Source organism: Peromyscus eremicus, chromosome 8a (genome assembly GCF_949786415.1).
Source record: "Peromyscus eremicus chromosome 8a, PerEre_H2_v1, whole genome shotgun sequence".
NCBI lineage: Eukaryota > Metazoa > Chordata > Mammalia > Rodentia > Cricetidae > Peromyscus > Peromyscus eremicus.
The window spans coordinates 102,067,561-102,088,521 of NC_081423.1; the positions used below are offsets into that span (position 1 = coordinate 102,067,561).

Here is a 20,961-nt window from a genome sequence, read left to right on the forward strand (position 1 = left end):
GGGATAATGCAAACACTAAGGTGTGAGTGTGACTATTGCAATCTCCAGTGTGACTATTAAAATAACAGAGCACCTGCCATGCCAGCAGCTTCAGATGCTGAGGCAGGAGGATCTTAAGTTCTAGATCTGTTTGGGCTATACTGAGCAATAGAGTGAGACCTTGTTTCAAAAGAAAAAGATGGTGGTGTGTTTCCATGGAAGAGCACTTATGAGAGTTCTTGGGGTCAGTTTCTAGCCCGCAAAGTAACAACACTCATAATCAATACAGAGGGATGCAGCCAGAAAACCAACAGGTTCATTAAAATGGAATATGAGAAGATTTCAAACACAATGGAGGTGGGGTGCGGGGAGGGGGACAGACAGAAAGAGGTGGGGGGGGCGGACTGGGAACTGTGAATTAGTAGACGCCAGTACATGTTAATGTTTTTTTTTTTAAAGATTTATTTATTTACTATGTATTCAGTGTTCTGTTTGCATGTATCCCTGCAGGCCAGAAAAGGGAGCCAGATCTCATTACAGATGGTTGTGAACCACCATGTGGGTGCTGGGAATTGAACTCAGGACCTCTGGAAGAACAGCCAGTGTTCTTAACCTCTGAGCCATCTCTCCAGTCCCATAATGGTTGTTTTTTTTTTTTTTTAATATTTCTTTTTATGCTGGGCAGCGGTGGCACATGCCTTTAATCCCAGCACTCGGAAGGCAGAGCTAGATGAATCTCTGTGAGTTTGAGGCCAGCCTGGTCTATAGAGTGAGATCCAGAACAGGCACCAAAATGACACAGAGAAACCCTGTCTTGAAAAACAAAACAAAACAAAACAAGATTTCTTTTTGAGTGTATGCCACATGCGTTTGTGGAGAACTGCCACAGTCAGAAGAGGGGATAGGATCCTGTAGAGCTGGAGTTACAGGTGGTTGTGAGCATCCTGATGTGGGTGCTGGGAACTGAACTCTGGTCCTCTGGAAGAACAGCAAACACTTTTTAACTTAAAAGCCATCTCTCTGACCCCAATAACTTAAAAAAAAAAAGTTAATCTGTGAGGGTCATGCATGTGTGTGCACCATGTGAGGATGTGAATGTGTTCTGTGTGAAAAACTTGACCATATTTTTGGAGGAATATGGAAGAATTTGGACTAGAAAAGCAGCTGAACTTGTAAGCAGGTCATAATAGGCCACACCAGTGAGACCAGTGAGACCCCGAAGACAGTTCTGAGACAGTGTGGGCTCTGGAGGCCAGCGTGAGACCGTAGAGAGAAGGAAGCATTGGCTGGTTTGTTTGGAGACAATCTCTCTGTGTAGTGCTGCCTTGGGACTCTCCATGTAGACCAGGCTGGCCTCGAAGTTACAGAGACCCACCTGCCTCTGCCCCCAGTGTGTGTGTGTGTGTGTGTGTGTGTGTGTGTGTGTGTGTGTGTGTGTGTGCCACCACACCTAGATGGAAGCAAAGACTTTTAACAGTAACTGGGCCAGAAGCCAATCTTGTGATATTTTGGCAAAGAATGTGGCTGCTTTCTGTCCTTGTCCTAAGAATTTGCCAGAGGCTAGATTTAAAGTGATGGACAAATTTTTCTAGCGGAGATTTCAAAACAGCCTAATATTGACTATCACATGATTATTAGTATGCAGGTCTACTATGAAAAAGAGCAAGTGGGGCAAAAATTAACTGGAGACGTAGTCTAAAGTGGAAAAGGGCACCAGGAAATTTAATATTGGAGCCAAGGCTTGTGCTGACAGAGATGTAGAAGTAAAGGAGAGCCAAACCCAGGGCAAGACCCAATCCAGCTAAACTCCAGCTTGTGAAAGGAAAAGGCCTTAGGAATAAACAAAAGCTGCTGTAAAGGTGATTCAAGGGGGCCAGGGCTCATCCCAAGCAGGCAGCCAACTTGGCAGTGTTGTCCATGTGGTCCTGGCGTCATGAAGGATATATGTGTAAAGGGATTATGGAATCTTCCTCCAAGGTTAAGAAGAGCCACTGAGACCAGACAATATGTGGCCGGGAAGTTCACACATGAAGGCCCTGTGAGGCCATTGCATGAAGCAATGAAAATAAAGCCTGGGCTGTAGAGACCCCCATGTTAGAGGTGTAAGAGTAGTGGGGTGCCTGCCAAGAACTGCAGATGGGGAGGGGAGCCAGCTTAAAAGTTGGAAGGCCAGGGCATCCAAGTCCTTTGACGTCAGACAGAGTGTTACAGGATTTGAAGTTTACCCTGCTGGGTTTGAGTCTCGCTTTAGTTCAGTATTTCATCACTGGCCCCCTCTCCTCCCTTTTGGTAATGTATAATGGTAATGTATAGTCTGTGCCTTTATGTGTTGGAAGCATGTGATTTGCCTTTTGAGTTTACAGGGGTTCCAGTAAAAGATTGGCTTGAATTTCACAAGAGACTTTGGACCTTTAAATAGTGTTGAAACTGGGAGAGTATGGAGACTTTCTACATTAGACTAAATGCATTATGTTAGGGCCACAAGCCTATGGGGGCCAGGGAGTGGGATGTGGCAGTGTGAATGAGAATGGCCCCCATGGGACCATGCCTTTGAATAGTTGGATCCCAGTTGGTAGAACTGTTTGGGAAGAATTAGGAGTGCAGTCTTGTAGGAGGCGGTGTGTCACTGGGGGTGGGCTTTGAATTTTCCATTTCCAGTGTGCTCTTTCTACCTTCTGCTTGTGGTACAAGATGTGAGCTCTCACCTGGTGGTGGGTGGGCTTTGAATTTTCCATTTCCAGTGTGCTCTTTCTACCTTCTGCTTGTGGTACAAGATGTGAGCTCTCACCTGGTGGTGGTGGTGGTGGTGGTGGTGGTGGTGGTGACGACGACGACGACGACGACGACGACGACGACGACGACGACGACGACGACGACGACACACCACCTTTAATCCCAGCACTTGGGAGGCAGAGGCAGGTGGATCTCTGTGAGTTCAAGGCCAGCCTGGTCTACAGAGTATTTCCAATACAGGCCCCAAAGCTATAGAGAGAAACCTGTCGCCAAACAAACAACAAAAGATGTGAGCTCTCAGATGTTCCTGCTACCAGGCCTTCACTTTACATCATGGACTCTAGCCTTCTAAAACCATAAGCCCAATTATGATGATGATGATGATGATGATGATGACAGAGTCTCACCATGTAGCCACTATGGAAACTCAGAGAGATGGACTAAAGGTGTGTACCACCACACCTGCCACCAAAGCATTTTCCTCCTTGTTATTTATTTTTTGGAGACAGGGTCTCTCTGTGTAGCTCTGGCTATCCTGGAACTCACTCTGTAGACCAGGCTGGCCTTGAACTCACAGAGACCCAGCAGCCTCTTCTGGGATTAAAGGCAGGTGCCACCATGCCTGGCTACTATCACTTTTCCCGTTAGGACATCAACCCTGGACCCTGAGATTAGAAGTCTGATGTTCCTCTGACCAAGCGCTCCAGGATCTTTTTTTTTTTCCCCCAGTTGCCTCTGTCACGGTATTTTATCACAGCAACAGAAATAAGTAACAAAGTAACTAAGACACCCTGTCTCACAAGAAAAAAACAGTAAAGTACAGGAAACTGACTTCCACTTCCACATCAGATGGAGTCATTTAAGGCAAAATCAACTCCAAGAACCAGCGAAGCGGACACAAATGTAACAGTCTTCTCTACAAAAGCACCAGGCGTGGCAGACACAGGAGATGGCAGGTTAGAGCCCGGAGGGGTGGAGCGCAGAGAGCAGAGCTGACCATCTGCAGCTGGCACTTGCCAAGTTTTGTCACACTGGGTTTAGTGACAAGCCTAAGGTTTGAGGGGCATTTGAGTGGAGACTGGGCTGAGCACGGTGACACACACCTTTAATCCAAGCCCTGGGGTTTTGAGGATAGCCTGGACTACACAGTGAGATCCTGTCTCAAAAATAAAAGCGAACAAGAGTGGAGACTGGAGGACTAACCTCTGCTTCAAGCCTGTCAAGCTTCCCAGTGGTGGGAAGTGGCAAAGAGCTTTCGTCAACCGTGGCGAACAGGCAGAGCAGATGCCATGGTTCTCAGTGCACATGAGACTCAGCAGGGGCTCCCAGCACGTGCACTGCTGGAAGCCCTGGAGGGTGGGTCACAGGACAGAAGCCAACCAAGGGCAGCTGCTGCGGCAAAGGCAGCCACCCCTCCAGTCAGCTCAGTACTTCTGCCTTGGAGCGAGGCAGCCAGGAGCTTCCTACAGAGGCAAGCTAGCCCACCACCAACCCTACTGGAATGCATGCTCCAGGACTGGGTCTGTCTCTGAACTCTGTAGTGGCAGGAAAAAGCAAGCATGGTTAGGCTCTAACACAACTTTATTACAGGGCCTGGGGAAGTGACTCAGCTGGGAGAGTACTTGCCTAACATGCAGAATGAGCTCCATCCCCAGCCCCACATGAACCAGGTGCGCTGGCACACAACTGTAATCCCAGCATTTGAGAGGCAAAAGTAAGAGGATCAGGAGTTCAAGGTCATCCTTGACTATATAATGAATGTGAGGCCAGCCTGGGCTACATGTATTGTATCCCTGTCTCAAAAACAAACAGGCTGAAAAGATAGCTCAGCAGTTAAGAGCATGTGTTGCTCTTGCAGAGGACCCAGGTTTGGTTCCTAGGACCTGATGTATTTAGAGGACCTGATGCCCTTTTCAGGCCTCATGCGGTACACATACATACACACAAGCAAAATGCTCATACGCATAAATAAAATCTTTAAAAAATATATTTTTAAAAACCCCATGCCGGGCGGCGGTGGCACACCCCTTTAATCCCAGCACTCGGGAGGCAGAGCCAGGCAGATCTCTGTGAGTTCAAGGACAGTCTGGTCTACAGAGCGAGATCCAGGACAGGTACCAAAACTACAGAGAAACCCTGTCTCGAAAAAGCAAAAAAAAAAAAAAAAAAAAAAAACCCAACCAACCAAACAAAAAACCACCACCAACAACAAAAACAAACAAACAAAAAAACCCACAAACAAATACAACTTTGTAAAGACCTGTAGTGACCCAGAGGCTGCAATGTGAGGGCCCCTGGCTTCATGTCACGTGACAATCAGCCCTGGGAATACCGGACAGAGGACCGAAGCTGCACGCAGCAGTCACAGACTCTGAGCCCATTTAACACTAAGTCTCTCCTTAAAAAGAGGAAACAACAGAGCGTAGCTGCAGTGATAATGGAGATTTTCAGCTGAGAGCAGACTCGGAACTGCAAATTTAAGGCTGCACACTGTAAGCTCCCCTGGTGACTCAGACCAGGTCACCTAGGAGTGCAGCTGCTGTTGTGGCTCAGTGTAGCCCGAGGCCCTGGGGCCTTGTTGGTGCTGGAACTGGGGAGGGTGGAACTGGGAGGGAGGCTTGGCCGGAGCTGGCCACAGGCATTCCCTTCCCCCAAAGCTGACGAGTTCTCAGGGATGACTGCCTGAGCCACATCCCTGCAGTCACCGCAGCTTTGCGGGGACAGCATCTCTGCAAGGGCAGTAGCCCAGCACCCTGCCCAGGCTCAGCCTCCAAGTGGCATCACCCTTGCTCACGTTTGTGATAACTGTTTAAAAATAGTTTATATTGTCCTCATTTTAGCTCAAGAGCTCAGGGACTTTTGACAAGATGAGAGTGGAGACTGGGTTGGGCGTGGTGGTACACACCTTTAATTCCAGCACTGGAGGCAGAGGCAGGTGTGTATCTCTGACTTCAAGGCTAGCCTGGTCTACAGAGTAAGTTCCAGGACAGCCAGAACCACACAGAGACCTTGTCTCAAACAAACACATGGGTTGGGGATTTAGCTCAGTGGTAGAGCGCTTGCCTAGCAAACGCAGGGCCCTGGGTTCGGTCCTTCCACTAGGCCAGTGAGATAGGTAAGTGGTGGAGGTACTTGCTTGAGGCCTTAGTTCAATGCTTGAGACCCAATGCTAGGAGAGAATCAACTCAGGCAAGTTGTCCTCTGACCTCCACTAATGTGGGAGTCAGCAGAGTCCCCTGGAGGCAACCCAGTCAAAGCTCCCTTGCTTATAAGAACAATGAGGTGGGAGGGTTGTGGGCAGGTGTGGTGACAGCAGCAGCCCCAGGTTAGTAGTGGCTCTGGTGTGAGGGTGACACTGGGACTGCTGCCCTGCTTCTGATGAAACTGCTGGTCCTCATGCTGGGACTAGAGGCTGCAGCTCTTTTTTCTGGGCCTCTCCCTGATGCCCACTCCTGCTGAGGCCGCCATGGCTCCAGCCTGCCAGGTGCAGCAGGCACAGCTGCTGCCTATTGGGAAGAGGTTACTACTACTCCATCCTCGGGCTGGTGCCTGGGGGACCCACCCCGTCCAGGGCCACTCTTCCCCTTCCAGCACCCTGTGAGTAAGGCTCAGCTACTCCATTCCTCAGTTCTGGGGTGCTGTCACCTGGCAGGGAATGACCCGGCTCCCTGGCTGCTGCCTCTCAGCCCTGTCCATGCTAACCCGAGCTCTCCCAAGTGTCTGTAAGGAGCAGGTGGGGACTTTTCCCTCACCTAAATCATATGGCTATGTCAGTGGGCATCTGTCACGCTTCATCAGGGGCTGGGGTTTTGAGCTGAGCTCAGGTGCAAGCTGGTTGTCCCGAGGCACCTGCAAGCTCCCTCCCACATGAAGCGCTGGAGTGAAGGCTGTGGCTCGCTCCTGTTTAAAAAAAGAAGACTCTTGTCCAGTCCCAAGTGGTCAGCCCTGGACATACGCACATAGAATCAAAGCTAAATGGACTCAGTGGATTATTTCTATGTGTGTGCATATATGTATATACACACATTAAATATACATGGGACAGTAATTAAAGAAGAGATCATGAATGGAGGGGGATGGGTGGAGTTGGGGTGTGCACTAGGAGTCACGTAGATGCATGCTCACGTATGAAGTTCTCAATGGAGTAAAAATCATCAACAACAAAAGAGACCCAGGGAAGGAGAGGCTGACAGGCCTCTCATCAGCCACCAGGGAAGTGGTAAGGAAATTAATGGCTCCACTTCTGCACACCAGGGTGGTTATGGTCTAAAACAACAGGGGGAGAGGTGTGTTGATGAGGATAGAGGGAACCTGGCAGCCTCATGGATCCCTGAAGAGAGTGTAAAATGGCAGCCTGCTCCTTGCATGTTAAGTACAGTTACTACAGCGATCAGTTTTGGGCTGAGGACGTGGCTCAGCTAGGAGAGCGCTTGTCTATGCTGCTCAGCATGCCAGGCTCGGCCCGCACTGCGTAAGTGCGCTCCATCTTCGATCCCAGCACCCACTCCTGGAGCCTGGGAGGCGGCAACAGGGCATCCATTGGGAAGTTCAACTACATGAGATCCTATCTCAAAAACAAAGAGACAAACAACCGACCAAAACCCAAACCAGCAAAAACAAAACCCCCAAGGGAAAAGAAGAAAAATGATTTTGAACTTGATAGACAGATGGTGGTGGGTACAGGCTATAAACACCCTGCCTGTCACTCAAATGCACAGAATTGAACACCTTAAGAGGTTTATTAGTGTTAGGTGATTTACCTCTCTAATTTAAGATGTCACTGGGTCCTGAGAAAAAAGCATGAACAGTATTTCCCAGAAGCACCAGATTCATAAGTGCACAGGCTGCCCCCATGTCCCCTCTACAGGCTGGGGCGGCAGCTGTATGCCTCCTCTTTCTCCTCAGCCTGAAGGGAGGGTTTAGTGATCCCTCTGGAGACAGGGCAAGCCAAGAGTCTGTGACTGCCCGGGTCACTGACCTCGTAGGTATAGCCTGGTCTCATAAATCCCAAAACCTTGCACTGCACCTGGTAGCCACCCACCTGTGAGCCTGTAGCCTCCTGTGATGCCCTCAACTTCTGCCAGCCACTCTCACCTGCTCCATGCCAAGGCTCCTTTCTTTGACTTTCCACCAGGGGGCAGTGAAGGGAACCTTCAGAAGGATAAAGACATTCTGGGAGTCCTCAGCAAGGATCCCTGAAGCTTCAGTCTATTGTGAAACCCAAAGGGATGAGGTCCTAGGTAAAAGCAGCCAAGCTGGGTGCACAGGAGCCACTCACAGGCTCTGCTCCATCTGCTCTCAGTGTCAACAGCAACAGTGGACACAGTGCTCAGTGTGTCTGTGTGTGTGTGTGTGTGTGTGTGTGTGTGTGTGTGTGTATAAACACAGTTCAATCTCAGGGTTCTAGAGCTCTGAGCCTGTGTCCTGCTTAAGCCTCTGGAATCTAGAATATAGGGTTTTCTCCTTGGGAACTCTGGGAGTCCAGGCAGGCAGGGAACCACCACCAAGTCCACCGACACCAGCTCCAAGGCTCAGAAAGCCAACTCCTCAAGCTGTGCGCAAAGGCTTTTGTTGGCTCCTGCAGAAAAACCCCTCCAGCTTAGGGTGGGAGTTAGCAGAGTCCACGGCGCTTTGGCAGCTCCATGTCTCTGCCAGCAGTGGCTGCAGAGTGACATTTGGAAAGGTCATACAGCCGACCTTTGGTTGGACAGGGGGTGGAATGTCACGCATATCCTTTTAGAGCCATAGTTTCCTGGCAGGGACCAAGTATTCCTTTCATGTGGACAGGCGACAGTCAGTTTTCTACAATCCTCTTAGAGGATTCTGTCTCCAACCCCGAGAGAAGAAACGAGTCTGCTGGAGACAGGACATTCCCAAGCTTCACACTCCAGTAGTGTCTCACAGTCCTTCTGACCAGACGTGCCAGGAACACCACCCCAGCCCTTCACACAGTCCTGTTAGAAACTCCCTGGCAGGGTCTGCAGATGGCTCTGGGTGGAAGCAGCACCTCTCTTGGCCTGGTGGAGAAGAGGCAGAGGTGGGTACGGGAACTTGGCCAATGTCTTAGACCTCCCTGTGGCTTCCCTAGGTGCACACCTTCCTCCTGGAGCTGGTGCTGCCTCAGCCCTTGACCAGTTCCCTCAAGAGTGTTCCTTTCTCACCAAAGCCCTTCTAGCACATTCCAGGGTTGCTGTGGAAGGGCAGATGGGTCATGCAATGGGTGTAGCTCTTGTGTCTCTAAAGCATACACTATGCCAGGGTTTAGTCTTCTAGGTCCCAGAGTCAGGGCAGAGTTCCACTGTGTGTATCATGACACTGGGTAGATAAGACATGGGCATTGTCTGCCTGAGAGCAGGACAGTTGTGTCAACATAGCAGCAAGCTGGACACGCATCCTCTACTGAACCCTAACCAGGAAGATCCCTTCTAGGTGGACTTGATTTTCCAGAAGGCAGAAAGAGCCTGTAGGTGGCTTTCATGGGTAAGGGGAGCTCCGAAAGCCTGAGAGACAACTGGGGGATTGGCACTGGTCCTAGATACCTGGGCCACCCCAGGCTCTGCTGCAGGGCTGTGGGTAAGATGAGTCACCACTGGCCCAGTCCACTCCTCCTGCAGCACCAGGCAGCAGGGGAGCCTCTGGCCTCTGATCAGACACTCCACACGGCTTCCCCGTTTACATGGAAACACCAAGCATGTTCAAGGGATCTCCTGAGCTCGGTGCTGACGCAACAGGGTTGCTGTGAGGGGCCCTGGCCAGTTGTTCATCAAGCCTCCCTACACTCTGTGTCCTCTGTGTGTGTGGGGGGTGGGGTTGGGGTAAGCTCTGCTGCAAGAAAATTTCAGATTTCAGAGTTGAAGACAAGACTTCAAAATCTAGCTTTAAATAAACATGGAATTAAAAAAAGAGAGAGCACACACGGAGCCTCCAGCAGCCGAAATTAGCAGCAGCCAGCCCTGGGCAGGGAAGCCATCTGTGAGCATGAGAAGCAGCATGTACATGTCTGGGCTTCTCACTCTGGCAGGACCAGCTGGGGACGGCGGCGGCGGTGTAGTGGGGAAGGACCTGGAGGGACACACCGGGGCTCCGGGTTGGGTGTCTTTTGACTTCAGGGTCTGGCAAACAATTTCCTCTGTCACAACCCAAAAACACCTTTAGACCTGTTCAAGGCAACTTAATTTAAGAGGCAGAGCAATAAGAAAAACAAAGGGGATGTTTTGTTTGGGGATAAGCGAGTCAGTACAATGAGCAGGAAGCAAGGTTTGGCTTTCATCTTTCCCCAGGGAAGATAAGGGACCACTCTGGCCTATGGAGCAGGTGGGCACAGCCAGGTCTGCCTGTGCTAGGCTGCTGCTGCTGCTGCTGCTGCTGCTGCTGCTGGAGCTGTCTTCACAGAGTGGTCTTGCTCTGATGACAGGTATACCACTTTTTCAGTTTTCTTATTCACCCACCGATGGCACAACCCTACCACAGGCTGTACATACCTACCACAGGCTGGGTATGTACAGGAGGAAGGGGTGTGCCTGACATGGGGTGTGCTTTCCATGCTGCCAGGGGCACCTGTATCCCAGCACTCTTAAGCCTGGTCTTGGGTATGCTTGGACTGCAGGCTGCACCCTTCCTCTGCCCTCCCCACCAACCTCTGAGCTCACTTGGCCAGCTGCAGAAGGGTTCGGTGCAGAGGGCTCCACTGCAGCCTGTCACCTGCCCAAGTTATTTAAGTCTGCATTGTCAGTTAATGTATTCTAATAGGCAAGTGGGTGACCGAGCTGGCAGACGCAGAATGACGCTGAAATGTAACAAGAGGAGAAGCACCCAAGGAAACTTCGAGGCTTGTTTGCGCCCCTGCACTCACCCCCGCGCTACCTCCCACAGGCACCTGGAGTCATGCCGATGTGATGTGCAGATTACATAAGGGGGATGGTTGCTGGGGAAGCTACCCCCATACCAGGGCGACAGGGCAGGACGGGAGGGCACATTTCCCACATCTCTACCCTTGGCAGAAGGGCTCTGCCTTCCTGGGCCTGCCTGCAGGGGAGGCTCTGTGGGAGGTCACAGTCTGAGCAGACCGAGGCAGGGTTGGGTAACATTCTGGAAAACCAAAAGACCATGCTCACACCTCCATCCACCAGGCGAGTGCCCTGCCCGGTCCCTTCTTTCCAGCCAGGTGTGCAGGACTGGTCTGCCTCCTACAGCAGGAAGCAGGACCCACGTGGCGGCTAAGGAGAAGCAAGCTCTGAATCAGTCAGGTTAAGAGTAAAGCTGAGGTGCAGTCTGGAAGGAAGGAGGAAGCACCAACATCGGGGAGAGCAAGAGAGCTGAACTGCTCCACAGACTTCAGCTCTAGCTAGCAAGGCAAGATGGGCCCTATCCAGGGCCAGCTCCCAGCACCCTCTGACCTGTAGCCCAGGGCCCCGCAAGGTCCTTTGCTCTACATTTCCTCATTCAGAGCAAAGATACTCCACATCCTTCTCTTTTTTCCTGCCTTGGCGTGGTACGAGGGACCAAGCCCAGGGCCTCAGACATCCTAAGTCTGCCCCTGTGTCCACCCCCAGCTCCTGTTGTTAGTGTGTTGTCTTAGTGGAATGCATTTACTACAATCCAGGAGCCAGTGCTGACATATCATTAACTAAAGCCCACAGTTCATTCAGAATTCTCCAGATTCCAGTGTCCTCTTCCTGTCCAGGGCCCAGCAGGACTCCAGGGGACGTTCAGTCTTCCTGTCTCCTCAGGCTCCCCTGGGCTGCAGTCTCTCTGCCTTCAGTCATGATGGGGACACGGCAGCATGCGGAGCACTGGTCAGGGGTCAGGGGTCTACCGTACTGTCTCTGCTAGGCTTGGGAGGGAAAACTGAGGAGGAAGGTGCTCTGTTCAGGGCAGTGCCAGCCTCTAAAATGTGGTGTGTCCTCCACATGGCTCCGCATTCCCCAACCCCTCCCAACACTGCTCAGCACCCTAATCTCTGCTCTGGGGGCTCAGGGAGGCTAGGGGACCTGCCCAGAGCCACATGGTGTCTGCCCTGCCCCTGCAAACTGACTGGTTACTAGACTGGCCTCCTTACACCCAGGCCTTCTCCTCATACTGCACCCTGAGCCTGCCAAGGTCAGGTCTCAACCTGTCCCCCTCCACTGTGGCAGGCTATGCCTTGAAGGCCAGACGAAACCCAAGTGGCTGATGGCAGCTGAAATAGACTTCCTGCTGGTAGGAATGAGACTTCCACCTGGAGCTCCCAGCACATTCTTGCTGATAAAGTTCTAGCCACTGAGCTGGCTAGCCATTCAGAGTGTCCCGAAACCAGAGCATTGTGCTCCCCCGCCCCCAAGAATGCTTCTGCCCTCTGGCCTGGCCCAGGCACTTGCCAAGCAGTCAACATGGCCGACCAGGGTGCGGAGGGAAAAAAGGCAGGCTTTTCCTGAAGCCCCAGAAGCTCCTGTGCCTTTCTGTCCCTCCTACTAGAACTTTCTGGTTACCTATTACAAAAGCTTGAGTCCGGGAATGAAAACAGAAGCCTTCCCCTGGAGAGAAGAAAAGCTGCCGGGTGGGGTGGGGGTAGGGTGGGTGGTGGAGAGCTCTCCCTTAACAGGCACACGTCTCCCACCAACTTGGAGACCTTAGATAATGGCTACCCTCTTAAGCCGAGCTCAGCAAAGTAGCTGAGGATGGGGTGAAGGTGGGGTGACAGTCTGCTGGGGGTCACTTCCCAAAGGGCAGCTTCTGCTGAGCATAGACTCCCAATCCATGTGCCTGCCTTGCCAGGAGAACAGCTTGCTTGAAATGCAAAGGCTGTCATCCTGTAATTAAATCTGAGACCCCCCCCCCCCCTTCCTACATGACGCCGAGATGAAGCCACTTATATAACGCAACTAAAAATAAGCTTGTGGAGACATACACACGAGCGCTCCCCACCCCCAGCCCGTCTCTACTGCTACCCACCCTGAACCAGTGACCTGCAGCACTGTGGATCAGAGGTTATTCCGCCTTGGACCCTGGGCTCAGCATTACCCATGCAGAGAATGGAAGGCTAGTGCTCGGGGGAGTGGACACATGGATTATGGCTGGAGGGCTGCAGATCGCTACTCAGGGAGGACCGACAGTCCCAAGAGAGGAAAGCCAGCAGCATATGGACATTGGTCTGTCTGTCTGTGCTTCCAGAGACTCTCCTAGAGCTGCCCATTCACTGAAACCTGCTCCCATCCATCCCAGAACTTGGACTAGTGAGCTCCATTCCCACCTCAGCACAGTACAAGAGGAGCAGAGGCAGGCGGCAGGTCTGGGAGGGTATGTTGGCTGGCAGTCGCCACCCTGGGTGGCACTTCTCACTATTCCTCCTGGGAAGATGCAGGAAGAGCCAATGACAATGGTTCCACCTTGACAATGGTTTCCTCCGCCCCTGGTGGACGGAAGTGGGTGCAAGCCCACACACGGGCCACAGTTTCCTAGCTGTCAGGCTGCCGAACCGTTAGAACCTAAGCAGAGTCCTCGGCCACCAATGTCATGGGAAAAGGTGTAAGATGAGGTCTGTAATGGGCTTTGGATGAAAGGAGTCAGGGAAAGCGTGGCCTCCTAACTCCACACGTGGAGCCAGTGTCTTGGCTGATCTGTGGATGCCCAGTTTACAGTGTGCCTACCCACTCAGGAACTTGAACTCTGGCCGTTGGTGTTCTTACTATTAAAGGAGCTGCTGCCTGGGTCAAAAAGGCTTCAGGGAACACGGCTGAAATAGGGACTCAGGCTAGGATCACCCACTAGAGAGTTGGAAGAAACAAGTCCTTGTAGGCTGGACGTGAAGACAGGTCCTGACTGTCTCTTTCCTGTTCCCGCCCCACTCCCAAAGTAGTCCTGTGTGTGCCAGCCATCGGTCACAGTGCCCTGAGCTGCAGGCAGGATGTAGGTCCACTTCCACCCAGGTGTCCTGACGCCCCTCTTCCCACTGTGGGTTTCTGTTGCAGATGTCCAGCCTCCTGCCACATGGACAGGCCTGAGGCTGCCAGGAAGCCAGCTGGCCTGAGTCTGTCACCATGCTGAGTGTGCTCCTTGGACAGAAACAGGGTGACCGTGGGTAGGCAGGCCCAGGAAAGAGCCTTGGGTTGTTGCAGAAGGGGGAGTGGCCCAGGCCATGGGAATTTTCCTGGGGGAGCCACGTCCCCGTCTCCCAGAGAGATCTCCTGGTTTTGCTGCCAATGTCCACCTCTCATTCTCCTCTGTGGCCCCGATCTTCTGGGGGCAGGGGTGAGGGGCTGCCTCTCCCTGTGCACCAGTTCCCAGTTGGCCTTCAGATCAGTAAGGGATCAATGTGTGGCAGTAGGGTTGAGCGGGCACTATGCCATGCTGGTCTAGATCAACAGGAACAGGGAGGGAGGGAGAAAGAGGGAAACAGTGACCAACCAGTGGCATCAGTCAATAAAGGCCCCTTTGACAGCCAGTTTAAGCTGGCTTTCGGTCACTTGTAACCAAAAGAACCCAAGAAAGCAAAAACACAGGGATACACACTAAAATCACACAGACAATTAAAAAAAAAAAAAAAAAAGACACCAGGGCCAGTGGCTGAAAGAACAGGAAACCAAATCTCTGTCCTGTGCTTTCTAAATCCCTCCCTTTGCTTCTTACACATGTAGCAAAGGGAACAGGAACCCATCTGAGCTCCCTGCTAACTGTCTGAGTTCAGTTCTGACAGTCGCGCCACGGATCTGCGTCCGCTGCGTTGTTGAAGGAGTGGAGTGACCAGCTGTCCAGGAAATGGATGCTGGAGTGTTATGTTTAATTAAAAGGAAACATTCAGCTCTGGTGTTTTACAATGTAAAGCAAATAATTCCTCTATGTTCGTCTAATTTATGTAAATATTTCTCCAAAGGAACTGTGCTGGAACCCCGTGTGCCAACCTGGTCAGTTTCCTCAGCCAAGCCTTACACAGTACGGTCCTTAAACCCCCAGCCGCCGGGCAGCTCCAGGCTGTGCAGGGAGGCTCCTCCCCCGGAGCTTTCCACCCCATTCCCGCCCCCACCCCTCATTCCCTACCATACCACCCCCTAGGATTCTCTCCACGCCCCACGCGCCCCTCTCCTGGGTGCTCTTCTCAGAATCCCAAATCCAACTGCCTACCTCTACCCCTCCACCCTCCGTCCAGCGTCTGCCCACCTCCAGGACCCGCCCCATGGCCCACCCTGTCCCGAGCCTGCCCTCCAGGTTCAGGATCCTCCCTCCAGTTCAGCACCCTCCTCCGTCTCCACCCACTCCCGCCCCGGGAGTCCTCCCTTCCGGAAGACCGTCGGGGTCGACGCACGCCTCGCCGACTCACCTGCAATAGCGCAGGAGCCACCGGCGCACTCCTGCGGGACCCTCGAGGGCCTGCAGCCCGTTCCGCTGCCTCCCGAGTGCCGCCTCCACGCGCGCTAGCGCCGGTATCCCCCGCGCCGCCCACACCCCGCGCTTGCTCTTCCTGCGCCACCCCGCCCCCGCTTCCCGCCCCCAGCCCGGCTGTCGCTCCGGCCCCCTCAGGCGGCTCCAGGGCCTCAGCGCGCGCCTCGCCTCCGCCTCCCAGCGGCCGGCCAATCGCTGCCCGCAACCGGCCTCCGAGTCCCGCCTCTATCCCCGCCCTTCGCCCCCGCCTCCGAAACCCACCAATGGGAAGAACGGCGCAGGAGCGGGCCTGGCGGTTGCCTAGCAGCGGCTGGGTTGGGCGGGGGCGGACAGCCGGGGGCGGTGATCCGGGCGCGGCGGGGGCGGGGCCCGGGGGCGGGGCCTTTATGGGGTGGGGCCTTCAGCGGCTATAAAGGCTGCGACCGCCGGGCGCCGTGCTCTGTGGTCCTGGTCTGCGCGCCTTTTCCTGTTCCTGCGGCTGTCGCCTTCCTCACCGTCGCCCGTGCCCCTTCTCTGGTCTGTGGTGTAGCCGGGACCCAGGACCATGTCGCTTTCACGCTCGGAGGAGATGCACCGGCTCACGGAAAATGTCTACAAGGTGAGTTTCCAGCGCGGCCCCGAGTGCGCCCCTGAGTCTTCAGGCCCGAGCAGGGCACCGGCTCCCGGACTGCGGGTGTGGTGGGCCGATCTTTGGTTGGTCACAGGTGGCCGCGCCCAACCAGGTTCCTTACGCCCGCCGCGGCCCGCGCAGTCCCCGAGCACGAGTGGGCGCCCCCACCCCGACGGCGCTCAGCCCCCGCGCGCTCCCTCAGCACGCCCGTCTGCCCCGGCGTCCGGAGGGACCGAGCGGTGCGGGGCCTGGGCTGCTCTGCCACCTAGTCTGGTCCGCTGCACCCTGGAGTGAGGGGAACAGGGAGCGGGGGCGGCGTGGGGGTTGCAGACTGCAGCGGTCGGTCGCCCTGCGCTTGCTTGGCGCGGTGGCACCGTAGGGCTCTTCTAGGCGCTGTTATGCCAGCCTCTGGGCACTTTCTCCTCAACAGGCTTTCCCTTTCCACAACTCCTTTACGGGTGTTAATGGACGTGGCCCGAAGTGGGAGGTCGAGCGCGGGCAGGTTGGATGGGTGGACAGATAATCCATCATCTTATGTAACCGCAGAGGGAGAAGACTAATTGTGTAGGAGGCTGACGCGCCTGCTTTTGCTTCTGATATGTGTTAAGAGTCGCATTCACATCCTCATCTGTGAAATGACAGTTTCTCATAGAAGAACTGCAGAGCCCTCTTCAAGCCCCCTCCGCAAGCTCCCTGCTGTCATGTTATGTCTATGCCTTGGGTACAGATGGACGGGCCATTTCCCGTGTCTTCAGGATGGGTTCTCATAGTCCTGGCCCCCCACCTCCAGTGACACAGCCTGGGGCTCCCTGATGGCACCAGGCCCACTGCAGTTCCCAGTGACATTTTTTTTTCTCAAGAGAGAAATCCCTGCTCTGACCGGTCCATGGCAGTCCTATTACAAAGCTATGCTTTATTTCAAAACTGTGTCTGAAGGTTAAGTAAAAGGCTTGTGATTAGAGCCACTGGTTTTTTACACGGACTTGCTGGTTCATGGCTGAATGAGATCGTGCTCTCTCTAGAGCAACAGTTTCTGTTTGTATGAACCAGCCATGGCTGCGCCTTTCTAGGCAGTGGCTTGTGAAACCCTCTTGCTGTGCTCACTCCGCTGCCGGCAGCAGATGGAAGCTTCTAGGGTGGCCCTTAGGTTTCAGCTGGAGTCCAGGGGGCAGATTGTACTTTAATTCATCATTTAATAAAGGCTTTAAAGTTGTAGTTACATGGGTCTGGAGGAATCCTGAAGGTGGGTGGAGGGGCTGAGGGAGCTCCCAAGCCATGTTCGAGCTGCCGGCAAGCAGGATTCAGAACAGCCTTTAGGTTTTTATGTTTCGCGTCCATACACTCCATGGTGTACATTTCCCTCTTGTTGTTCTGTGGAAGCACATGCTGTCAGGGGAGGGAGGTTTATTAAATTATTAGTCACTACTTCCATTACAGTTTGCTCCTTACTGCAGGGGATGGGAGAGACGTAATGGTCACAGTCTTTCCAAACTTCCCCATTTTTCCTGCTTCTTCACTGAAACCATTAAACAGGAACTTCCCTGTCGAGAATCATGCAGGGTGTGAGGAGTAGCTTTGCTCTGGAGAATCCCACGGTCCTTCTTAATAAAACTCATGCCTGGGCAGTCAGCCTGCACTTACAGCTCCAGGCTTCACCCACATGCTGCTGTAATTCATCTGGATGTCCAAAGTCAGAGCTCTGTCAGTGGCAGAAAAACTCTCTGGATCTTGGCACTTGGGGCTGTCCAGCAGTGGCTGCAGGCTAGCAGGCTGGGGGCCCACGGTGGACTCCTTGTGGGTCGTTTGCTGTTTGGGGCAGTGGTTGGCGCTTCTTCCGGGTGAACGTGTGGTGATGAGATCTTCGTCAGCTTTTGAGGTGTTGGACACAGGTAGACTGCAGATGTCTGAAGGACTTTCCTGCAGTGTAGGCAGGGGAATCTTGTACCCTCTGGGGGCCTAAGTACTGAGTCTTTGACTCCTGTGCTCAGTTCTCATTTTGTATTTTGTCACTAAGGAGTCCACAGTGTGTGGTGGCGCTAGGACAGGTCGGGCAGCTTTGGCATGTGGGCCAAGAGATACCCAGCGCACACAGAGGCACAATCAGAGGCGAGCCAGAGCCACCAGTGTACGGCTCGAGGCCGGTCCAGCCAGTCTGCCATGTTGTCTTCTCCCGGGACATGTGGTGGCTGACTGCGTACTAGGGGCTGTACCTCTTGGGAAGGCTGGGCTGTGGCTCTGTTCAGTGTCACCCGCCATGCAGCTCAGCTGTTTGCTTTGGCCCTTGCATCACTTCAGCTGCAGTTCTGAGTGGTGTTTGCCTTGGCAAAGAAAAATGCTTGTCCTTGGCCCTGCTGATTAAGAATTCAAGAATAAAATGTACAGTTTTGATTTTCCTCCTGGAAGAACGCAGTCTTTGACCTCTTTCCTGGTGGCTCAGTTCCCTTGGGAGCTGTGTCCTCGGGGAATTTCATGAAAGATGAAGGCAAGAAAAACAGGACAGCTTCATGACGTTCACCAGGAGCTCATCCATAGGCCTTTGGGCCCTGCAGAGAAGGGGAGCCTTAGGCAAAGAAAACCCCTGCCCCCACAATGCACAGGCAACAGAAACTAGAGTCTGACTGGTGTCCTCCTGGGTGGCACCTGGGTTGGCCATAGATTACTGGAGGCAGGGTCTACTGCCCGGGTGAAAAAGTGAGCATGGTCTTCAGAATAAGTCAGGCTAAAGCCTCACAGCCTTTTGGGTCCCTCTGAGTATACAGAAGTGACTTCTTTAGCAGCTTGATGAGACCCTGCTGATATGAGAAGAGAGGGTCAGGTCAGCTAATTTGTTGTTGTTTCAAGACAGGGTCTCACACGCGCACGCTCATGCCTGTGCCACAGCTCCCATATGGTGCTTAGAGGACAACTTGTGAGAGTGTGTGTCTCTCCTACTAAGTGGGTTTTGGTTGAACTCTGACTGTCAGCTTGGTGGCAAGCACGCTTACTTGCTGGGCCGTCTCAACAGCTCAAGTAGGGTTTTTTTGTTTTGTTTTGTTTTTTGTTTTGTTTTTTTGGTTTTTCGAGACAGGGTTTCTCTGTGTAGCTTTGCGCCTTTCCTGGAACTCGCTTTGGAGACCAGGCCGGCCTCGAACTCACAGAGATCCGCCTGCCTCTGCCTCCCGAGTGCTGGGATTAAAGGCGTGCGCCACCACCGCCCGGCTCAAGTAGGGATTTCTGTTGTTGTTGTTGTTGTTGTTGTTGGTTTTCTGAGACAGGGTTCAGGTAGGCTAGGCCTGCCTCAAACTCACTGTGTAGCTGAAGATGACCTTGAACTCCTGATTCTCCTGCCTCCACCTTCTAAGTGCTAGGATTATAGGCTTGTACCTCTACGCCTAGCTGAGTTTAGCGGTTTCTCAAAGATTATAGTCCATGAGAAGCCCTGGATCCTGGGTAACCCCTTGACCCTTGAGGGTGGCAATCACTTCTTCAAGAATAGTGCTACCATTCTCCTTTGGTATGCAGCTCAGCAGAAGTTGCTCATGGTATTGTGGATCCAGGTCTTGGAGCAACATGGTTGGGATTGTTCCCAGTGGCTACCTGGTCACCTTCCTCACACTGTGGCTGTTGGCAGAAAGCTGGCCTGGCCATGCTGTAGCCATCCAAGAAGGTAGCACGTACCAAAAGTTTCCTGGAGCCATTCAGCTGAACACTTGTATTATGATTGGTGAAGTCTGGCAGGGAGGATTCCCCCACCATTCTTCCTACATCCCTCTCACTTCTCTGGAAGGATGTTTTGGGAAACTATGGAAATGTGGGACCATAACCTCTCTGCTAAACCAAAGTGATACCCTTCCCTTGTTTTCAGAAGGGTGGCCTGGGGAGTGACAGGGAAGTGGAGTTTCTCAGACACTAACTGTCAGTGTGTGTTTGCTGAGAGGAGAGAGGCCACAGTGCTGTGTTCTTCTCTATGTGCACACGTGTATTATAGGTACTTCCGGGTCCGGCCTGTCAGTAGGGAGGCTAGGTCTGCTCTCACTGAGCGGACCTGTCTGGGCCTGTCTTTTGAGCACTTCCTCCATGTGTTACTGCCCTTGTCCACCACCAGTGTTTTAGGGATGGCAGTTCAGATCTTGTCTCCTTTGTAGATCAGCCAGGGCAACAAAAGGCATCCTGTTTGTCATGTTGACCTCTGAGTTGACCAGCTCTGCAGCCCATGTCCCCAGGCCTTGTCCTGTAGGTCATCAAGAGTGTTAGCTTATAGAGTGCCTAGTTCATTGTTGCATGCAGTCGGTGTTTGCTATTTTGGAGGTGGCCATGGTATTCCAGCGGCACCTGGGGCTCTAGGGCATGGTCATCTTTGTGTCCAGGCTGGTTTGGAAGAGTGCTTGCCTGTTCCTGCTGTGTGGTGGGTCTTTCCTGGAGTGTAAGTGTTTGCGGGGAGGTTGGCTTACTGCACACACTGACTGACTAGCTGGCCCTGAGGTCACAGTGAAGGCCGATGCTGCTCCCAGTTTTTGTCAGTAGGAGGGTGGTGGATGGGTGCTGCTAGGAGCTGAAGTCTTGCTGCTGTCGTGTTCTTGGGTTGCAGCTTCTGAAGGGCCAGCCCCTCAGGTCTGCATCCTACCCTTTGGCACAGGGAAAGGATCTTGCAAGGGAGGGCCTAGCTTGAGGAGGAGGAGCATGAGGAGGCAAGCCACAGGGAGGCCAAGGGGCAGCCCATCTTCTCCTTGGTGAGTGAATGTGAGCCCTACACGAGACAGCTAGGTGTCACTGCAGGAGCAGGGGACGGTGTCTTCGCTTAGCCCCTTGTGTCCCCTCTGTGCTAAATGTCCTGGACTAGCATTGCCTGTGGCTGTCATTGTGCCAACACCCGGACAGCTGATTGCTGCTGACTAGAGCTGATTCCTGTGCGCTGTCTCAGTCCCCAGTGCTCCTGGCTAGGGCCTCCCGTGCTGCCTTCCTGGGCTGGTCTAGGGCTCTCTTAAGGTCTCAAGGTAGAGAAGCTGCACTCCCCTGAAAGACCTGTGCTCAGGGCAACTGAGCGACTATCAGCTTACCCCATTTAACACAGCATTACACTGCGCTGTGTTGTGATCCCTGCCTGTGCCTGGAATAATTACTGACGGGCGTGGACCATTGGCACCTTCCTCCAGCTCCCTGCCACCCCCTGCTCTGAGTCATCCCAAGCCCAATTGTGCAAGTACAGCTGCGTGGTGACTGGAGGAGCCTCAGCCTGGGCTGGTGAGGAGGTCGAGGGGCACAGCTGCATCCCTGAACACATACTAGGAAGCTTCAGACTGAAGGTC

The 20,961-nt window shown here is 53.2% G+C and overlaps 1 protein-coding gene and 1 long non-coding RNA gene across 7 annotated transcripts in view; one reads left to right on the top strand and one right to left on the bottom strand.

Annotated features, from left to right (window-relative positions):
- Positions 1–13,201: 13,201 nt before the first annotated feature.
- Positions 13,202–15,144, bottom strand: LOC131916498 (uncharacterized). Its single transcript, XR_009380553.1, has 2 exons — positions 15,005–15,144; positions 13,202–14,042 (listed from the first exon to the last, which is right to left on the bottom strand). It is a non-coding gene; the product is annotated as an uncharacterized LOC131916498 (long non-coding RNA).
- A 322-nt stretch (positions 15,145–15,466) lies between these two features.
- Positions 15,467–20,961, top strand: part of Baiap2 (BAR/IMD domain containing adaptor protein 2) — a 71,788-nt gene continuing 66,293 nt past the window's right edge. For 3 of the 6 annotated variants that reach the window (XM_059272260.1, XM_059272257.1, XM_059272258.1), the window contains exon 1: positions 15,468–15,664. In XM_059272260.1, coding sequence (XP_059128243.1) covers positions 15,611–15,664 — 54 coding nt within the window. In that variant the 5' untranslated portion in view covers positions 15,468–15,610. Of the gene's footprint in view, positions 15,665–20,961 lie in introns of all 6 variants that reach the window. The other 3 variants (XM_059272261.1, XM_059272262.1, XM_059272259.1) reach the window with 2 other exon arrangements.